At 37.7% G+C, this 17,569-nt stretch overlaps 1 protein-coding gene and 1 pseudogene across 4 annotated transcripts in view; one reads left to right on the forward strand and one right to left on the reverse strand.

Moving 5' to 3' along the window:
• Nucleotides 1-348: 348 nt before the first annotated feature.
• On the reverse strand, nt 349-2,082 carry LOC149098711 (uncharacterized; annotated as a pseudogene).
• Nucleotides 2,083-3,892: 1,810 nt separating this feature from the next.
• Nucleotides 3,893-17,569, forward strand: part of LOC110040289 (uncharacterized) — a 49,757-nt gene continuing 36,080 nt past the window's right edge. Inside the window, exons 1-5 of one of the 4 annotated variants that reach the window (XM_089277163.1) lie at nt 3,893-4,072; nt 12,858-12,944; nt 13,370-13,494; nt 14,849-14,909; nt 16,637-16,730. In XM_089277163.1, coding sequence (XP_089133289.1) covers nt 16,667-16,730 — 64 coding nt within the window. In that variant the 5' untranslated portion in view covers nt 3,893-4,072; nt 12,858-12,944; nt 13,370-13,494; nt 14,849-14,909; nt 16,637-16,666. Of the gene's footprint in view, nt 4,073-12,857; nt 12,945-13,369; nt 13,495-13,550; nt 13,671-14,848; nt 14,910-16,636; nt 16,731-17,569 lie in introns of those variants that run through there. The other 3 variants (XM_089277162.1, XM_089277164.1, XM_089277165.1) reach the window with 3 other exon arrangements.

The following is a 17,569-nucleotide window of genomic DNA, read 5'->3' on the forward strand; positions in this document are numbered from 1 at the left end:
TTATGTAACCAAGAGAAAATCAAGGTTTCCTTCCCGCGGATATCCACTGGTTGATCTCTAACTAATGCCCCATTCACACCAACTAAATCATTTTAAGTTTTCCCAATTTGTGAATTACGCCTTTAAGAAATTTCAAACTTCCGAGTATCTGGTTAACATTTGAATCAAACAGGTTTTTACCTTGATAAGTTGTGAGGTGTGTACGCTATAAGCAACTAATATTTAACCTTGTTTAGTTCAAAAACTATTAAATGTGTTTAAAATGTTGGTGGGGATGGGGTATAAAACCATTTGATTACAGCACCCAAAGATGTCAGCAGATGTTGACAAAAGGACTTTGAGGAATGGCATAACTACCCATGGTATGGGGTCAGGGACCACCCACCCCATCCCCTACTCACTAGTTTTGTCCTCAGATTTTAAACGCACAAAAATTGCAACAATGTAACAAAGACTATACTCTAGAATGATAACTTTACAATCTGAATATATAAAGATAATTAATAAATTAACTAATCAATTACTTAAGGTGCAATAGCATCAGCACCCTAGGGACACATCAACATTTCTTATAAATGAGTACAGCAGGTTATGGTTTGCTTGCTATGTTCAGCCTAGGTTAATAAGCTTGTTAATGCATGACTGGGTATGCTGCCATGAGAGTTCTTCTGGGACAAACATCTGGCAACATAACGAACACTCGATCAGTTTCTTGTAAGTGTGAACCTTCCCATGCTCATCCGGGTCTGACATTGACGCAAAGGTAAATTCACATTGACTGCATTTAAAGGGTTTTTTATCTGCTGGCACTGCCTCCAAACACTTCATGTGTGAAACTGTTTTATAGTGCTTTTTCAGTTGCTCTGATGATTTAAACCACATTTTACACAAGGAGCACTCAAATGGTCTCTCCTCACTGTGTACAACTTGATGTTTCTTCAGTTCAAATTTTGACTTAAAGGATTTTTCACACAAGCTACAACTAAACGGCCTTTCATCACTATGTACCCTTTGGTGGGCTTGGAGCTGTTGTGAATTCTGACAAATCTTTTTACATAAGCTGCACTGGAATGGCTTTTCATCACTGTGTATAACAAGATGCTTTTCTTTGCTATAGAGTTTTTAGAATCTTGTGTCACGGTAGGGGCATTTGTAAGGTCTTTCATGGCTGTGACACTGGTAATGATTAGTCAGTTTAGTAGATGATTTAAATCCCTTTCCACACAATGAGCATGTGTTTGGTTTTTTCAGCATTGTACACCCGTTTATGAATGTTCAGAGTTGACAAAGTCTTATAACATTTTCCACAATCAGAACATTTAAATGGCCTTTCATCATTGTGGACAGTTTTATGCCGCTTAAGTTGATTACTTGCTTTGAAAGACTTGCCACATAGATCACACTTGAATGGCCCTACATCAACATGCGTTCTTCTAATATGTTGTCTCATATCCTCTGAGGTTTCAAAGAACTTCTCACAGAGGCTACACTGAAAGAACCTCTCTTCAGTGTGTGCTCTCTGGTGCAACTTAACCTCTGCCGCAGTTTTGAAGCGCTTCTTACATTTGTCGCAACTGAAAGGTCGTTCGTCACTGTGCACTCTGTTGTGGTTCCTAAGCATGGCTGCAGTTCTAAAACCCTTTCCACACAATGTACATTTGAATGGTGTTTCTTCACTGTGTGTAAGAGTGTGTTGTTTTAAATTCTTCGCTGTCATGAAAGCACTTTCACACTGGGAGCGTTTGAAAGATCGTTCACGTTCTGTGTGAGTTTTTTCGTGTTCCTTGACATCTGAAATCTCTTGAAGCTCTTCTCGCACTGACTGCATTTAAAGGGTCGCTCTTCGCTGTGAACCACTTGGTGATTTGCAAATAATTCTCGGGTTTTAATGTACTCACCGCATTGATCACACTGTAAAGCCTTCCTATTGCTATGAACAGTAGAATTATGTCACCCCAGCTTGTCAGGTGTCTTGAAGCCCTTGTCACACTGATGACATATAAAAGGTCTTTCTTTACTGTGTACAGCACTGTGTAACTTGAGCCTGGATGGATTACGAAATGACTTCTCACAGTGACAACATTTATATCATTATGACCTGACTTCAAGCTCGGACAGCACCTTGTTGAGGGACGCATAGTAAGTGTTAATGCAGTGGAACGATTCCGTTGTCCACCGCAGTTGTCTTTGCGTGTGTTCACCTAGAAGGGCTTGAATGCGGCACGGTGTCCTGTGTCTGGGTTCCCTGGCTTCTCGTTATTCAAACTGAGAATTGGTCAGCCACTTTTTAACTTTCAGACCCATAGCTGATACTGTCTGCGATACGGCGCTGCTAAAACTTCCTTCACTCCGACACTGGCGTAGACTCTGAATGGTCATGTTGGCGTTCCTATGAGTTGAGATGACGACGACCGTCTTGCCCTGAAGATACCGGCACAGACTATCAGTGTTGCTTAAGATTATTTTCAACACACACAGGTAGAAATATAAAATGCGTTATATAAAGCTCTTCTCTCAGCGTAGGTTTTTGGATCTTTGTCTGAAGACAGCGTGAACAGAGCTTTTTCAATGCGTTATATTTGTCCGTGTACGGCCTTCACGGCTTCTCACCGGCACGACCACCACTAGACACTCAATGACTTCAGCGTCACTTTTACACCCTCACCTCAGTTCTACGTCTGTGTCACCAAACAGGGCGTGTCATTTGACGCTCTCTTCTAAGAAGTTGTACAGAGCCTGGATAGAGTCCAGAACGTTACGCAGTGGTTCAATCTGTGTCATAGTATCCTGAAGGGCGAGGTTGAGCACATGTCCGTAACAGTGGACGTAAATACAGATCGGGGAGCACTCTTTATTCTTTTTTAGAATCCCTTGTGTATCTAGACCGTTCATATTAATTAGCTGCGCCATCGAATGCCTTACCAACAATGTTCTTGAGGTCCAGATTGAGTTCAGTGAAAGCAGATATCACCAGTTTATACAGTGCCCCGCCTTCAGTTGATTTGGTGGAATAGAAACCAATAAATACTTCTTTCTTCATGTCATTCAGCGCAAAGAACATGAATAAAATTTCTGCAACGCTTAAAAAGTGGGCACTGAAAATGAAAAAAATTCCATATTCTTACAGAGTAAAGCTTTTGTCTAGTGACAATGTGAAACACGAAAAAATAAGAGGTGTTAAGAAAATTCCGACTCGCATTGCTTTTGAGTATTAAGTCTCACCTTATTGTATATTGATTAGCAGTATTGTTCTTCCCTGATTTTTAGTGACATTATTATTTCTCGAAACAAATGGAAACGTTTTAAAAATTTGCACAAATTTCTCTTGCTGCCCCAAAATGTGACTTGCCGAAATTTTGGAGGGGCTGCAGCAAGCGCCCCTCCCCCCCCCCCCCAGCCCCCAGGGCCGTACCCCAATGCCTTGTATTGTGAGAGTAGTCTATAGGTTGACTGTGCGAGCTTATGTTAGTAATGAAAGTATCGCATTACATGTAGTGTTCTTTGTGTGGAATTTTAAAAAAAAATTCTGCGTGCCTCGTCACCGAGAACAGAGACGATGAACGGCTTCAAAATTAATGACTTCATTGTGCTGTAATACTTTCTTTAATTAATATAGTTGCACAACGTCTTTAATTTACTTTTAATTGTATTTCTTAAAATGAGCCTAACGTCAATTTTTGATTTTTAAGAAACGTTTTTCAAAATGTTCCTGCAGATAGTCGGAATTTGTTTATCTGCGAGGTTTTGCGATTTTCATGGAACTAGTCACGTTGTAAAGGTCAGGCGAAGTCCTCTCGTGACACTAAATTCAAATAAGTTTGGTGAGTCACGCAATACTGTAGAGTTGTCAGGCAACGCTCGGTGGAACTGGGAACGAGTCCGTATCATATTCCGCATTCCAGTTACACATCCAGAAATTCGTCCGCAGTGTTCAATTTAATGTCCTCAGTCTTTATTGGCGTTTTGGGCGAGTAGCAAACTGGCTGAGAGTTCATGAGATTGATCAGTGCGTTATCGAAGATGTAATTTGCCGTATTTACGTGTGTTTGGTGAAAACTTAAGCTGTGATAAGGTGAGTTGAAGTTCCTACGTCTCTCGATCTTTTTCGCGTCACTGAATTCAGACTTTCACGAGACAAGGTAAACTTACACATGTACATGCATGTTTTGATGATCGAAGCTCTTAAGGTCATTTTAAAACCAATTCCTCTCTCTATCTCCAGAGTAACAAACCTTTATGTTTGGTCGTATCCAGTCGTATCGTAGATGACAACTTAGCAGTTTAAAATTCCAGAAACAAGATCAACTGAAATCAGACAGCAATCACTTTCACTTTTGACTTGAGTTATCAGTTATCTGCTTAGAATTACGCATCACTTTAGTGATTTCCTTTTGCAATGTGGTGGAATTTGAATTCTGTGTTATACTTGTGTGTCGCTTTCTCTCAATTTCTATGGAAGTAAAGGTTTGATGGGCACATATGGGTTTCTGGTATGTTTATAGACGGCAAACAAAACTTCCGCGACAGAAAGTGACACGGAAGCTTTTGTTGTCAGCATGGATAGTATCCATGTTGTCAGGCATCTGAGCATGATGAAGCTGATTGTGCTTTATGTGGAGAAATTGCCAAACTATTTGAATGTTTTTTCAAGTGCTGGTTGAAAAATGACCCAATGCCTAAAATATTTTTGAAGAAAAAAAGATGCTGCTTATCAAGTATTACAGTACCGGTCAAAGGGACTGCACGCACATTACACGCAGTGTCCACGCAGTGTCCACGCACCTTACAAGCAAATACACAAAAATGCGTGTAATTACGTACGCGTTTAATTACACGCAGTAAACGTGATATTACATTTAAAATTACTCGCAATCGTTCAACTGGAACTCATTAAGTGCATGTAATGAGAACGAAATATTAAAAGTGAGTGTGATGAAAACAAAACATTTACTGTGTAACATTTACCGTACTGGACTGCACGGCGATACAGTAGTACAGTATAGTCTTTTCGCCTTCTTGCTTCTGGTCATCACACGTTTCCAATAGAATCAATTAGTTTCCTTAAACCGGCTTACCACTTTACAGTAAAAGTATTTTTCCATTGTAGTTTCAACAAGCGGTGCCAGCGGCGGGCAGGCATGCTAGCTAGGATTCACTGAGATAACAAAACATAAACATCTAACTGATTTTCCAAAAACATGCCCGCTATTTTGGTACTAAGTCTTTAACACGGTTTTCATAAATTCAGACATACATTGGCACAGATTGTCCTAAACTGCTCAGGGAATTCCCTAGTTTGACTCTAAATGCTTTAGAAAGATAGACATAAATTAGACACGCTCATTTTCAACCTTTCTGGGTCATGCAGTCTTGTTCCCTTGAAATATATGTCTGGATTTATGAAAACGGTGTCAAAGACTGAATCAAGTGTTTTTTGATTTATTTGTCTTTTTTTTCATTGGTTCATTTGTTTGCTTTCGCTATGACAGCAGCTTGTAAATCTTACCTACCATGAAATGTAGACACTCCTTGCGGCATGTTTCATGTATTTAGGTTTTTTCATTATTTATCGACCCCCCCCCCCCCCCCGCTTTTTCAATTTGCGTTGAGGTTAGCCCAGGCTACACTCATATGAATTCAGTTAGTGCGATGACTCTGACAAGGAGCGACCGATTAGCGTTCTGTATTTGCTGTCTAAAGGAAGTCTGCCCAAGGACATCATTAAGTCCAATAAAGGCCCAAGTCTAACGATTTGCTAGTAAGCGTCGTCCATTATCATACGTGAGGTGGGCCTGAGGAGATGTGTAAACTGTACGGGTCACATTTAGTCCCGGAACAGTAGGCCGTTTGCCCTGTGGCGATAATGTTGTGCTTGCTTTAGACAGCAAAACTCTTTAGCCACATCGATTTAGGGCTTAGACGTGCAACGTACTAGACATTTCTAGCTGCTGTTGGCGTCATTTACTCTGAACTTTGATGTAGCCAAAGACTTAGGAAAAAAATCTCTTGAAATCTGAATGTGCCATTCTGCGCTCAACAAAATTGAAGAACATCCGGGACATTGCTCTTTGCGAGCAAAACATGGGCTTGAGCAGAGAGAAGAACATGAGTTTAAGCGCTGATCGTGAGTAGAATTTCCTTGTTTTGTCAATTTTAGGCGTTCTCAGCTTAGCTAACTATCAGAACTGTCTGTGATTCGCTAGTGCAGAAGAAATTTATTTGCGTGGCTTCCGGGTGATAATCGACGTAACGACAACATGTTGAGTGTTCGCTTACAGCTAACTATGGCCTAGTGTGTTTGAAGTTCAATCGATTCTCGATGTAGGAAGCTCTTGTTCAGTCCATTTAGGACGATTCAGGCCTTTACATGTAGAAAGCAGTAGATTAGCTCTCTGCCGCAATTTTGATATCTGCACGTTTGTGTTGATTTAGACTCCAATTTCATGTTAAAAGCACTCTTAATTAAATTGTACAATTCATGATTCAACAAAAAGACGGTGAATTTAGTCTTCCTGGCGTCAAAAGACTTACAGGAGAGTTATTTGCTGTTATTTGAGCTACGATAAGCCTCATGGAAAGCTAGCTCTAGGACAGAATTGTATCAAGGTTATCAGTGACGAGTAAAATTCTATGGCTATGTTTTAACAAATCTGGTCAGACATATAATGTCGCTTTCAATTTTAAATTACAGCAATCAGTGTACTTTAAATCAATCCAAAGATTCATTAAAAATATTTCATACTCCGAAGCGTTCAGAGTTAACCGGTGTTCAAAAGCTTTTCCCATCGTGTTTTTTTTTTTCTTTTCATGAGAAACAACAAGGGCGCCAGCGACTGACGAACTGAGGCTTGACGAACATGAAACAACAGCAAAACACAATATTTCGGTTGAGATTTTCAATTAATTTTTAAACATCAGTTATCCTTCTTTGAGTTTAAAAAGCCTTTGAAGATTCGTCATTACTAGCTCAGAAGCGAATGTTCTCTATCCGAAAACATTGTTTTGAACTGAGAAAAATGAAATTTGATCTGTTTCTTGAAACGCTGTGTCTCTATGTCCAGCAGCCAGACAGGATTTTCAAATACTCCATGTCCGGCAGTCAAAATTATTTTTTAAAAATTTCAGTTAATAATGTCAAATCCTTGTTTACATGGCTGTATACTAATTTTGGTGAGCCCGGCATGCGGTATATCGGGATTTATAATGTAGACTATTATAAAATGACCAGCAGTCAGAACATTTGAACAGCACTCCAGTTAACCTAAAAAGCACTCCGGTTAGCCTGAATAGCACTCCGGTTAGCCTGAATACATGTAGCTCTGCGGTTAGCCTGTTTACGGTTAGCTTTCAATAATGCTAAGGGTAACTCAATAAATACTTAAAAAATTCCGAAAATTGCTGGCCGGTTGCGGTGGCGCACTGGTCATCAGTATCGCTTACCAGACCGTTGACCCGGGTTCGATTCCTCTTTGGGTCACCTATCATAACTTTCATTTTACGTTGTTTTACTTTAAAAAAAGTCTCACTGCCGGACACGGAGTATTTTAAGAAACCTGTCCGGCTGCTGGACATGTAGCCACAGCGTTCTTGAAAAAGCGTTGCCTAGCATGTGACCAAAATCTACCCCAGGTGGAAATCCTGTGCAGTGTGAGAGTTGTTTTTGAATTAGTTACTGCTTCATTTTATTCCATATGCGAATACATATATACATAGACACACGATGATCTGTCAACCGGACTTAACCCACAGATGAAAATCCCAATGTTTTTCTCGAACTTAGCTTATCGGTAGTCTGAGCGAAATGTATTGTAATTTATACCGAATAATCGAACAAAGCGGGTGTAAACATTGCGGGTTTACACACGAATCTGATGAATTGAAAATTCACGAATTCACTTAGATTTTGTTAAAAAATTTTTTCGATTCTTCGCTGTTTAAGATTAAGAGAGAATCCGCAAGTTTCTGTTTGAATCCCTATTTCATTGCTATCAAAGGAACAGGAGTTAAAAATGACATTTCTTGTGTGGGTAAACATTACATTGCGATGTAAGTCGTACATGTTTTAACGTAAACAAAAGCTCAGAGATCTTTAAGAATTATTAAGTTTTGATAAGCAGAAGTGCGGACTACTACAGATTAAGAAAGAGTATTTGTTTGATAGGTGCGAGCTAGTCCAGTAATTTAGCAATGCTTGTCGGCTTTTAAATTTACTTTTTGTTGTGAACATTGAACGTCGCATGTTTCGCATACAAGTTAGTTGTGGCTTTTTGTTTTGCAAAATACACGCAACTGCGTGTATGAATAACAAAGGTTTCTTGCTCCAATTAAAATACACGCACTTGCGTAAAATTACATGCAAATGTGTGTAATTATGCACCGTCCACGCACTGTCCACGAATACTACACGCAGACTACATGCATTTTACTCACGTGTAGGTGCTGCAATCCCTTTGACCAGTACTGTACCTGCTTGGGGAAATCACACAAATCAAGATTGTTAAAAAATTTGGTTCTATCTGTATTAAAACCTTGTATGGACATATGCCACATCACAACAAAACTGCTTCCAAGAGTCTTCAAAGCAAAGACTATGAATTAAAAATATTGGCATGGCATGAGCAGTGTAAATCTTAGCTCCAAGGATTGTGTATGAAGGGTAACCTCTGTAATATCTAAGAATAATTTCACAGTAATAAACAAACAAATAAATCATGAAAAGCCAGATGTGGCATCCAAAGCTGTTATTCTTTTGCTGCTCATCAGTTGAAAGATCCTGATCAGACAGCTTTACAACTGTTGAATCATCAAGTTGGTGACAGCAAGGAAAAGAATCATTTGTTGCTTGTTACTTAAAGCAATGAGCCATTATTTATGATTTATTAGTTTATGCATGACATAAGAACGATTGGTCGAGGTTGTATGACCCAAATATTTTTGTCATTGTATAATAAGAGTCAGATTCTGTTGTTTTCTGTCAATAATATAAAATGTTTGATTCTCTCATTTTTAGCGGCAAACTTTTGTTGACAGTCAACCACTGCGTTATTTGATACATGTATATGTCGCACAGAAGGCTTAATTTGTTGCTTGTTAATTAATGCAGTGCAGAGACCAGTGCTCGAAATTAGTGGTCTGAGAATACTAAAAAATGATCCAGACAACCATTTGTCTGTAAAATGAAAGGCCTGGTTGTCTGAGGAAAATAATACCGGACGACCTCAGAGGAATAATTGAAGTACTTACCATTTACTGTGAAGTCCAATCGAATAATAAAAAGAAAGGTACTATGTAAAATATTATCGTGTGCAGGTAATCATGTCTTTTCCAAGGCATTGTGTGAAGGTACTTCTCAAGTTGTCTACTATACATTTGCAGATAAGAAAATTCTGTTAATTTATCTGGGCTGTCGGAGAGTAGCTAGCCAGCTTTGGCAAAAAATCGATAATGCTTAATTAATGCTTAAACCAGTTGAAATCTGGGAGGTCACCAATATAAATTTTACCTTTTTGATCCTAAAGAGGCATTGTTATAAAAGCATGAACTTTGCTGATTCAGCAACAAAATTGCATAGAAAAATTCCAAATTTTTTTCCTGAAAATGCCAAAATCAGTCAAAATACAGTGCAGCTCAGATATATCCGAACCAAAATATACGCGTAATGCGCGTCAGCCCAATACGCGTATACGCGTATGCATATACGCACATACGCGTATGCATATACGCACATACGCGTATACAGCATATACGCGTATGCCTGATTAGTATGTATGAGCTAACCTATTCTTTCTTCTTTTCTTATCAGGTCATTGTTGTTTTCAATGGCTTGACAGCTTGCCACAGAGCGAGAAAGAGTTTTCTTTATTTTGAATACGCGTATACAGTATACGCGCGTATGCCTACAGACTAAGCAAAATGTTAGCTGAAACTAACATTTTGCAATTGGGCACTTGACTGAAAATTAACTGACTGAATATTGATTAGAAGAGAGAGTATTTTGCCGTTAAATCAAAAATTTACTATTTTTTTTTTGTCAAATAGAACCGGGGATACACGCTTCAACAATCCCATCTTCATGGAGCAAACATCACAACCGAAAGATAACATCTTCTCGAAACAAAGTGTGAACACGGTCCAAGCAAGCGACTTGAATGAACGATTTGTGTCAAATAGAACCGGAGATATCATTTTTTCGACAACGTCTTCGCAACGCTTCAGACAATGACCATCTCGCAATCGACTTGCCGACGAATGCCGAAACACAGAACTTTTCCTTGAAGAAAAATATAATTAAACGTGAGCAGCGCGCCATAGAAACTTTGATAAATAATTCTTTGGCTAAAGAAAGTGCATTTTACCGTTTGAATGAACGATTTGTGTCAAATATAACCGGAGATATCATTTTTTTCGACAACGTCTTCGGAAAGCTTCAAACAATAAACATCTCGCAAGCGACTTGCCGACGCATGGCTAAACACAGAACTTTTCCTTGAAGAAAAATATAATTAAATGTGAGCAGCGCCCCATAGAAACTTTGACAAACAATTGTTTGGCTAAAGAAAGAGCATTTTACTGTTTGAATGAACGGTTTGTGTCAAATATAACCGGAGATATCATTTTTTCGACAATGTCTTCGGAACGCTTCAGACAATAAACATCTCGGAAACGACCTGACGACGCCTGCCGAAAACACAGAACCTTTTCCCGACGTAAAAATAACTAAACTTGAGCAGCGTGCCATAGAAACCTTGATAAACAATTCTTTGGTAAAGGGAAGAGCATTTCACCGTTTGAATGAACGATTTGTGTCAAATGAAACCGGAGATATCATTTTTTCAACGAGGATCTTCAGACAATAAACGCTTCGCAAACAACTTGCCGACGCATGCCGAAACACACAACTTTTCCTTGAAGAAAAAATAACTAAACGTGAGCGGCGCACCATAGAAACTTTGATAAACAATTTTTTCGTCAAGGAAAGAGTATTTTACCATTTGAATGCATGATCTGTGTCAAATATAACCGGAGATATCATTTTTTTGACTAGGATCTTCAGAACGCTAATTCAGACAATAAACATTTCGCAAACGACTTGCCGATACGTGCCGAAACACAGATCTTTACTTGTAAGAACATAAAGTTCACGTGTTAAAATAGGGAGTTCAAGCGACTGTATCAATTTTCTTCCCATTTTTAGTAGCTTAAGATCAAGTGTTGATAAACGGTAGTTTGTCGGTGAATTTGCGAAGTGATCGAAATATGATAGCTTTTATTGATCGGCATGACGTTTTAACAATATGCAAATTTCGCTTTGAAGCCATTTTCATTCTCAAGAAATATAATGTCCTTTGTTTGACTAACAATGCTTCACATAAAGAAACTTGTGGGAATGCATAACAAAGAGACATATACGCGCGTATATACGCGTATATATGCGCGTATATACGCGTATATGTGCGCGTATTGACATACGCGTATACGCAAAATACGCTCGTATGATACGCGTATGCGTAGTTCGCTTATATCTGAGCTGCACTGTAAGTGTAAAAAATGTACTCTATGCAATTTCCTTCTTATCCAGGAGATTTACTGACCCATACAGGAGACTGGGACATTCAGTCTGTATCTGATTCAGTCTGTATCTTGGAGATATAGTGTGTATATGTGAAATTCAATCTGTATCTGGGACATTCAGTCTGTATCGAGGAGACTCCCATATAATATGGGAGATGGCAGTGAGCGGTATTTATATATGTTATTTGCCGACTGGGAGGTCCGTATGATGAAAAACTGTGACCAAGGTCTTGAAAATGCTGCCCGAGGCCGCAGGTCACAGTTTTTCACCATATGGACCAACCGTAAGCTGGCAAATAACATGTTTATTTTTTTTCCCTGCAGTAAATTGGTTTTACAGATTACAAATGGGTTTGTTTATGCAACTCTTGTCATTGAATCGGCTTGCGCGCCGTCTAGTAACGATTTGTAAAAAATCTGGGCAACAAGCGAGTAACTCAGATAGTAGACAAAGAAAGATGTATTAAAAAACAGATTTTTTTCAAGCTACTTTGTGTCAGTTGCATTTATTTCACCAGTTAAGTTCTCCAAAATTGTTTTCGCGGTGTGAAATTTTGTGCGAAGTTTTACTACAAAAACAATTTCTGTTGGTCGTTGCTTTTAAAACCACTTGAAATCAGACTTTTCTACCGTACATTGAATAGCAGAAAGCGAGGAAATTCGTTAAGTGTATTCCACAGAAATTCCCCTAAATACAGCAATGATCAGAGAGGTAAACTTGACTGAAATTGACTCAAATTTTATGGCGAGAGAAACACAGGATTACGTGCCATTACAGCACCAAGCTACAAACAACCAAGCAAACTCTCACAACTTCAAAACACTCAATTGAATTTCCTTACTGCAGTGACTTTCCTTGCCGTTTTAAAGTGAACAGAGATAAACTTGCGTTGACTAATCGTCGATGGACGTGTAAAAAAGGCAAAAGATTGACGATTACCGCCAACTTTTAGGAGCGGAATTTAGGCTGCGAAGAAAAAATCCGGCCCATGGACCGTATCGTAAAAAGCGGGACCGGTCACGTGCGTATGATTAGCCAATCAAATTTGAGGATTTAGGAATCCGGCCCGCTCAGATGCTTGAGAAAAAAAATAACATATAATATTTATTTATTAGTTTATGGTGAACCAACAGGGACTAATTGAGGTTGTAATAGAGTGACACCTCATTAATTTACTCTCACGCATATCCCAGATATTTTTGTCCTTGCACATAAATTGGTTATCTGTAGGCTTAATTTAATACTGTTGAAGTTTTTGAAGTTGCATTTTTCTTTTTTCTTTCAGTGCAACCAGGCTGCAGGCCTTAGCTTGTCACAACATGTAAATTATCTGCAGCACTCAGTGATTACAATGATTGTAATGCCTCCATAGGTTAGCATAATTTTCTATGTATGCATATTTTAATATCATTTATGTATAATTGTAGAAGAATAACTTCAGGACTTGAGTTTTGTCGATATAGATACTGGAAGGACAAAGATAGTCCATGGCAGTTATATAAATCCCATGCATGTTGTAAAGTTCCATGTTAAGGTGATGTACACAAAAAATTAATTATAACCTGCAAATTGTGGTTATTTTCTGAATACATGCGCCTCTGTATAAATGTCCATATTCGAGTGGCAAACAACTACAAGTATATCTAGAGAGGTGTCCATCTTAAAGAGATAATTTTGATCAATCAAGGTTCAACTGAAGCTGTTATCAATCTTTGAAGATTATTTTACTTAACAAACCAATGGACAGGAAATAAAAATTAACATACATACATGTAATATAATGAAAACCTCTTCAAGACAATCATGTCTTGAATGGATTCTTTTGTTTGCAGGAAAATGAAAATTTTTAAGGAATAAGCAAGCAGATGTCTCAATCTCTTTCCGAGTATTAAATTGGAAGACAATGTTTTCAACAAGACTGGGTGAGTCTAACAAAATAATATTGCAATAATGGAGAGTAGGGAAAGCTATAGGCTAATACAAAAATATCAAGAACTGAGAAGAAACGTTATTATTTTATTTTAGTAATTTCTCTGAGTTTTCAAAGGCAGGAGATTTCTTAGACTATAGGAAAACAGCTGTTTGCTGTCACAAAGAGGTGATCAACCTTTTGAAAGAATATTAGTTACTGTAATTACTGTTTTACAGTCGTGGTGAAAATCTCATAGGATAATGTGATACACTGATTTGTTTTGAGGCAGTTAAGCAATTGAATTCATATTTGTGCAAGTGAGAGGTACAGTGTGTATTCATTACCCTTTGAATACCAAACTTTCGCCAAAAAATACCGTTTTTAACCATTTAGTCAGGTTTTTTAGCTGCCATGACGCTAAATAAACCTAAGTTTTGCTAAAAAAGCTTTTTTTTTTTTTACTAAAAGGAGAGATTTTTAGAGGATTAGGTACAAAATTGAGCAAAACTTCAATTGCGGGCATGCACATAAGCCAAAATTTGGACTTCCTTTTTTTTTGCCATTAACCGTTCTCAATTTTGTTTGTTGTCCCTTTCCTTTCTGTTTTTCTCGACCCTTTTACACTTGCTACCTTTTGCATTGTATGTTCTTTCTGGCTGCCGCGAAAAGCTGGATGTTAATTACAGGTGAAGCCTAGAAATGGACCTTGATCAATCCTAGGCGTAGTGGACCATTTTACCACTGTTTTTGCACCAAAACTGATAACGTTGTTTTTCGATTTGTGGTGTCAGAATGCCATCGATATCTAAACCTGACCATTGTGTGGAAAGGCCTAGCCTAGTACTACTATCTGCTTATCAAGAATATCTGATGACATTTAAATTGATGACATCACAAGGGGTACAAAGAGCACGACCATTAATTATGCATATATGCATAGTTGGTATTCAAAGGGTTAACTACCCATTAATTATATGCATGAATAGACTTCTTCAAGCTTGAAACAGCTGTTCACTTTACTACTTTCACCCTGCAGTGCACAATAGTGTAATGGGAGTGGCTTAAAGGACCTTTTGATTTATCAACTTGCTGATTATGTGTCAGTTACCTTTTTTTTTTCACTTGTGAGTCCTTTTAAACCCCATCCTCAGTAGTGATGTCCAATCATAATTAGAAAGTCAAATTAATTTACAAATTTGGTTGAACAATGTCCCATGACCAACTATTATTTCCAGATCAAGAATTGGTCTTTTATTTTCATAAGCAATGCACATGCAGTTTTAAAGACAGTGTAAAATTATTCAAGTTTAAAGTAGCACAGTTTGGTTAAAAACTTAATTTTCATATAATTTTTCATCTTTCAGTGGTGCATTTTGCAAAAGAAATGACACAGTCTGCAGTTATGCCAGCTTAGCCAAGAGCAAGGTGATTAAATTTACTAAAATAGAACAATAAAACTGTACTTATTCTAAAAAAAAAAAAAACATGTATCATGTTTCTATCAAGTTCTACAATGCAGAAACATGATTGGAAGTTTGGGAGAGCGAGACATGCTGTGGGAGGACCAGCCAACAGGCGAGTGTGTTCACAGCCTTTTCAAGTGCTTTCAAACTTCAATGAGTGCTTCTATTACTCAATGGAAACACACAGAACATATTCAGAATTGCCATAGGTCAGAAAATGGTTAGGGAAAACATTCCTCCAGGTCAGGGAAAAGTCAGAGAATTTTATTTTGAGTCAGGGAAAATTGACATTTTGAAGAAAAGTCAGGGAAAATTGAAATGATTTAACATGGCTGATTTAATACCATTGACGGCTGGAAGAAACATTTTGGGTCACTGTGATCTCAACAATAATTATTTTTCCTTAATGAAGAAGGGAACTTTGTTGAAAACTTATCAGTCTTTAGTTAATGGACAAGTGGAAAGGATGCCTATAAGTTCACACTAGAGGCCGCCAACTATATTTTACAGTTTGTGTTTATTTGGTCAGGGAAATTTTATTTTTATCAAGGAAAAGGCAGGGAAGTTTGAAAAGTGATGTCTGTGGCAACCATGAGAATAAGTTGTTTACTTTTCTCTTTCTCTTTGCTCGTGCCATCATTATGTCAACAGCTCGTGCTTAAGTGCTGTGTTTCTATCTAGTTTTAGTATAAATCTACTAGCGTTCCATCATGAATGCGTTCTCTGATTGGTTACGCTACTCACTATCTATTCCGTGATAGATAGTGCGTAGCGTAGCAGTGTGCCCCTGTTAACAAAATGACAGCCGCTTCTTGGCGTTTTGGAAGTGTCTGTGAAGAGGATTTAGATAAAGTTTTGGATGACCAGAAGATTTATACTAAAACAATTAGATTATTCGCTCTCGATTTCTATGTATGATAGTTGACACGTGATAGAAATCTCGAGCTCATAATCTAATAATTGTTAAATAGATGCACGATCTGAAACTAATCAGCACACATGTTTTCTTTGGGCTTTTTTCTGTAAACTCTAAATCACTTTAGAGCAACTATTTTACACTGCAAACTGCTTTGAGTTCTAATTTTTAAAAATTGCATCAAATGGAATATGTTTTATGTAACATGTTTATTCATGGATATTTAGGAGCCAGTGAGAGTTTTCTCAATAATGAACTTGGCTGTGTTTGTGTCACTCATAGAAAATGTGGGCAAATAGTCACTAATTAATTAGCAGACTTTCTAAAGCCAAAAAAAAAAAAAAGATGATTAATAACTTTCACTAGTAGAATATTACGTGCATCAGCTGCATGTGATTGTATTGTATCAGTAACTGGACAACAATGGGAGATGCAAGTAAACCAGCAGAATTTTAATAGCATACACTGCATGTTTTAGAAGACTCCACTTTTTACTCATATTTTGATGCTGGACCTTTTCCATTCTTGCCATGATTTATTTTATAGTCCAGTCATGGCTCTCATTAATTGAGAGGCTGGTGTTAATTAAATTGTAGAGAAGCCATCAGCACTTGTCTACAGTTACATATATGACCCTAGTGACGTAAACTGATTATAACGTTATTCGCACCAAGGGAATAATTAATTCTTTAAGTGGCCTTGGTTACTTAATATTTACTTTTGTCTCTGTAGGCAATGCGTTTTGTTTGTACATGTATGTACTATGTTTGTAGGGAAGTCTCTAAGTGCCTCAGTTTGTTACAATGTCAGCACCTGAAAATAACAGGGATAGCAGTTCGAACCAAGAATCCCAATCCAAGACCCAAGGTATTTATTAGCTATTTTGTTGAACCATAGATTGCATCTTAACCCAGTGCAAAACAGTTCGCTGAACATCTCGATTACTTTTATTAACACTAGATAATAATTATTAATAATATAATAAAAGATCGTGCTTACTATTGTTAGTGCACACCTGTTCTGCACATCATGTAAGGCATCATTACATGCCACGTGTATGCTAGGGTTGAAACTGACACAATTAACTATGCTACCAAGTGCTTGACTAAAATGGAAGTAAAATTTTCATACTATGGTCAAATCAAGTTTAATGAACCAGTGTATTGAAACCAGGAATACCAGAATAGTGGCATATTGCTAACCACTTACTGTTGACGGCTTCTAACTGTAAACATGTACATGCAAAACAACATGCAAAGCAAGTGCAAGAGATGCAATTGTTTGACTTACTGTGGATGAAAATGAAAAAATTTTTGTAACGGGCACCAAAAATGTTTACGGAAAAAGACAAAAATAACATTGCTCATTTAACTTTTAAAAATGACTGTGTGGTTTAACCCCTACATTTCATCTAATGAAATGGTTAAGCAGCAAGCTGATTCAATATGACTATGGTTAGTTTTTGGTTTTCAGAAAAAGCTATTTAGATTGTATTTTTGCTGAACCAGAGGAGAGCTGTCAGGGTCACTAAAAGTGCTATTGTGACGATTTGGTTATTAAAAACATACCAGAAGTCGTTTTAATGTTAACTGCCATTTGCCACGTAGATCTTAAGTTTATAAATGTGTTTGGTTTTCTGTATGTAAAGTTGAATTCTAAGGAAATCTGTGAAGAATGATCTTTTCCTTTTTTTTTGGAAAAATGCT

The sequence above is a fragment of the Orbicella faveolata genome, unplaced genomic scaffold (genome assembly GCF_042242905.1).
Source record: "Orbicella faveolata isolate gen_17 unplaced genomic scaffold, um_ofav_v1 contig_46, whole genome shotgun sequence".
NCBI lineage: Eukaryota > Metazoa > Cnidaria > Anthozoa > Scleractinia > Merulinidae > Orbicella > Orbicella faveolata.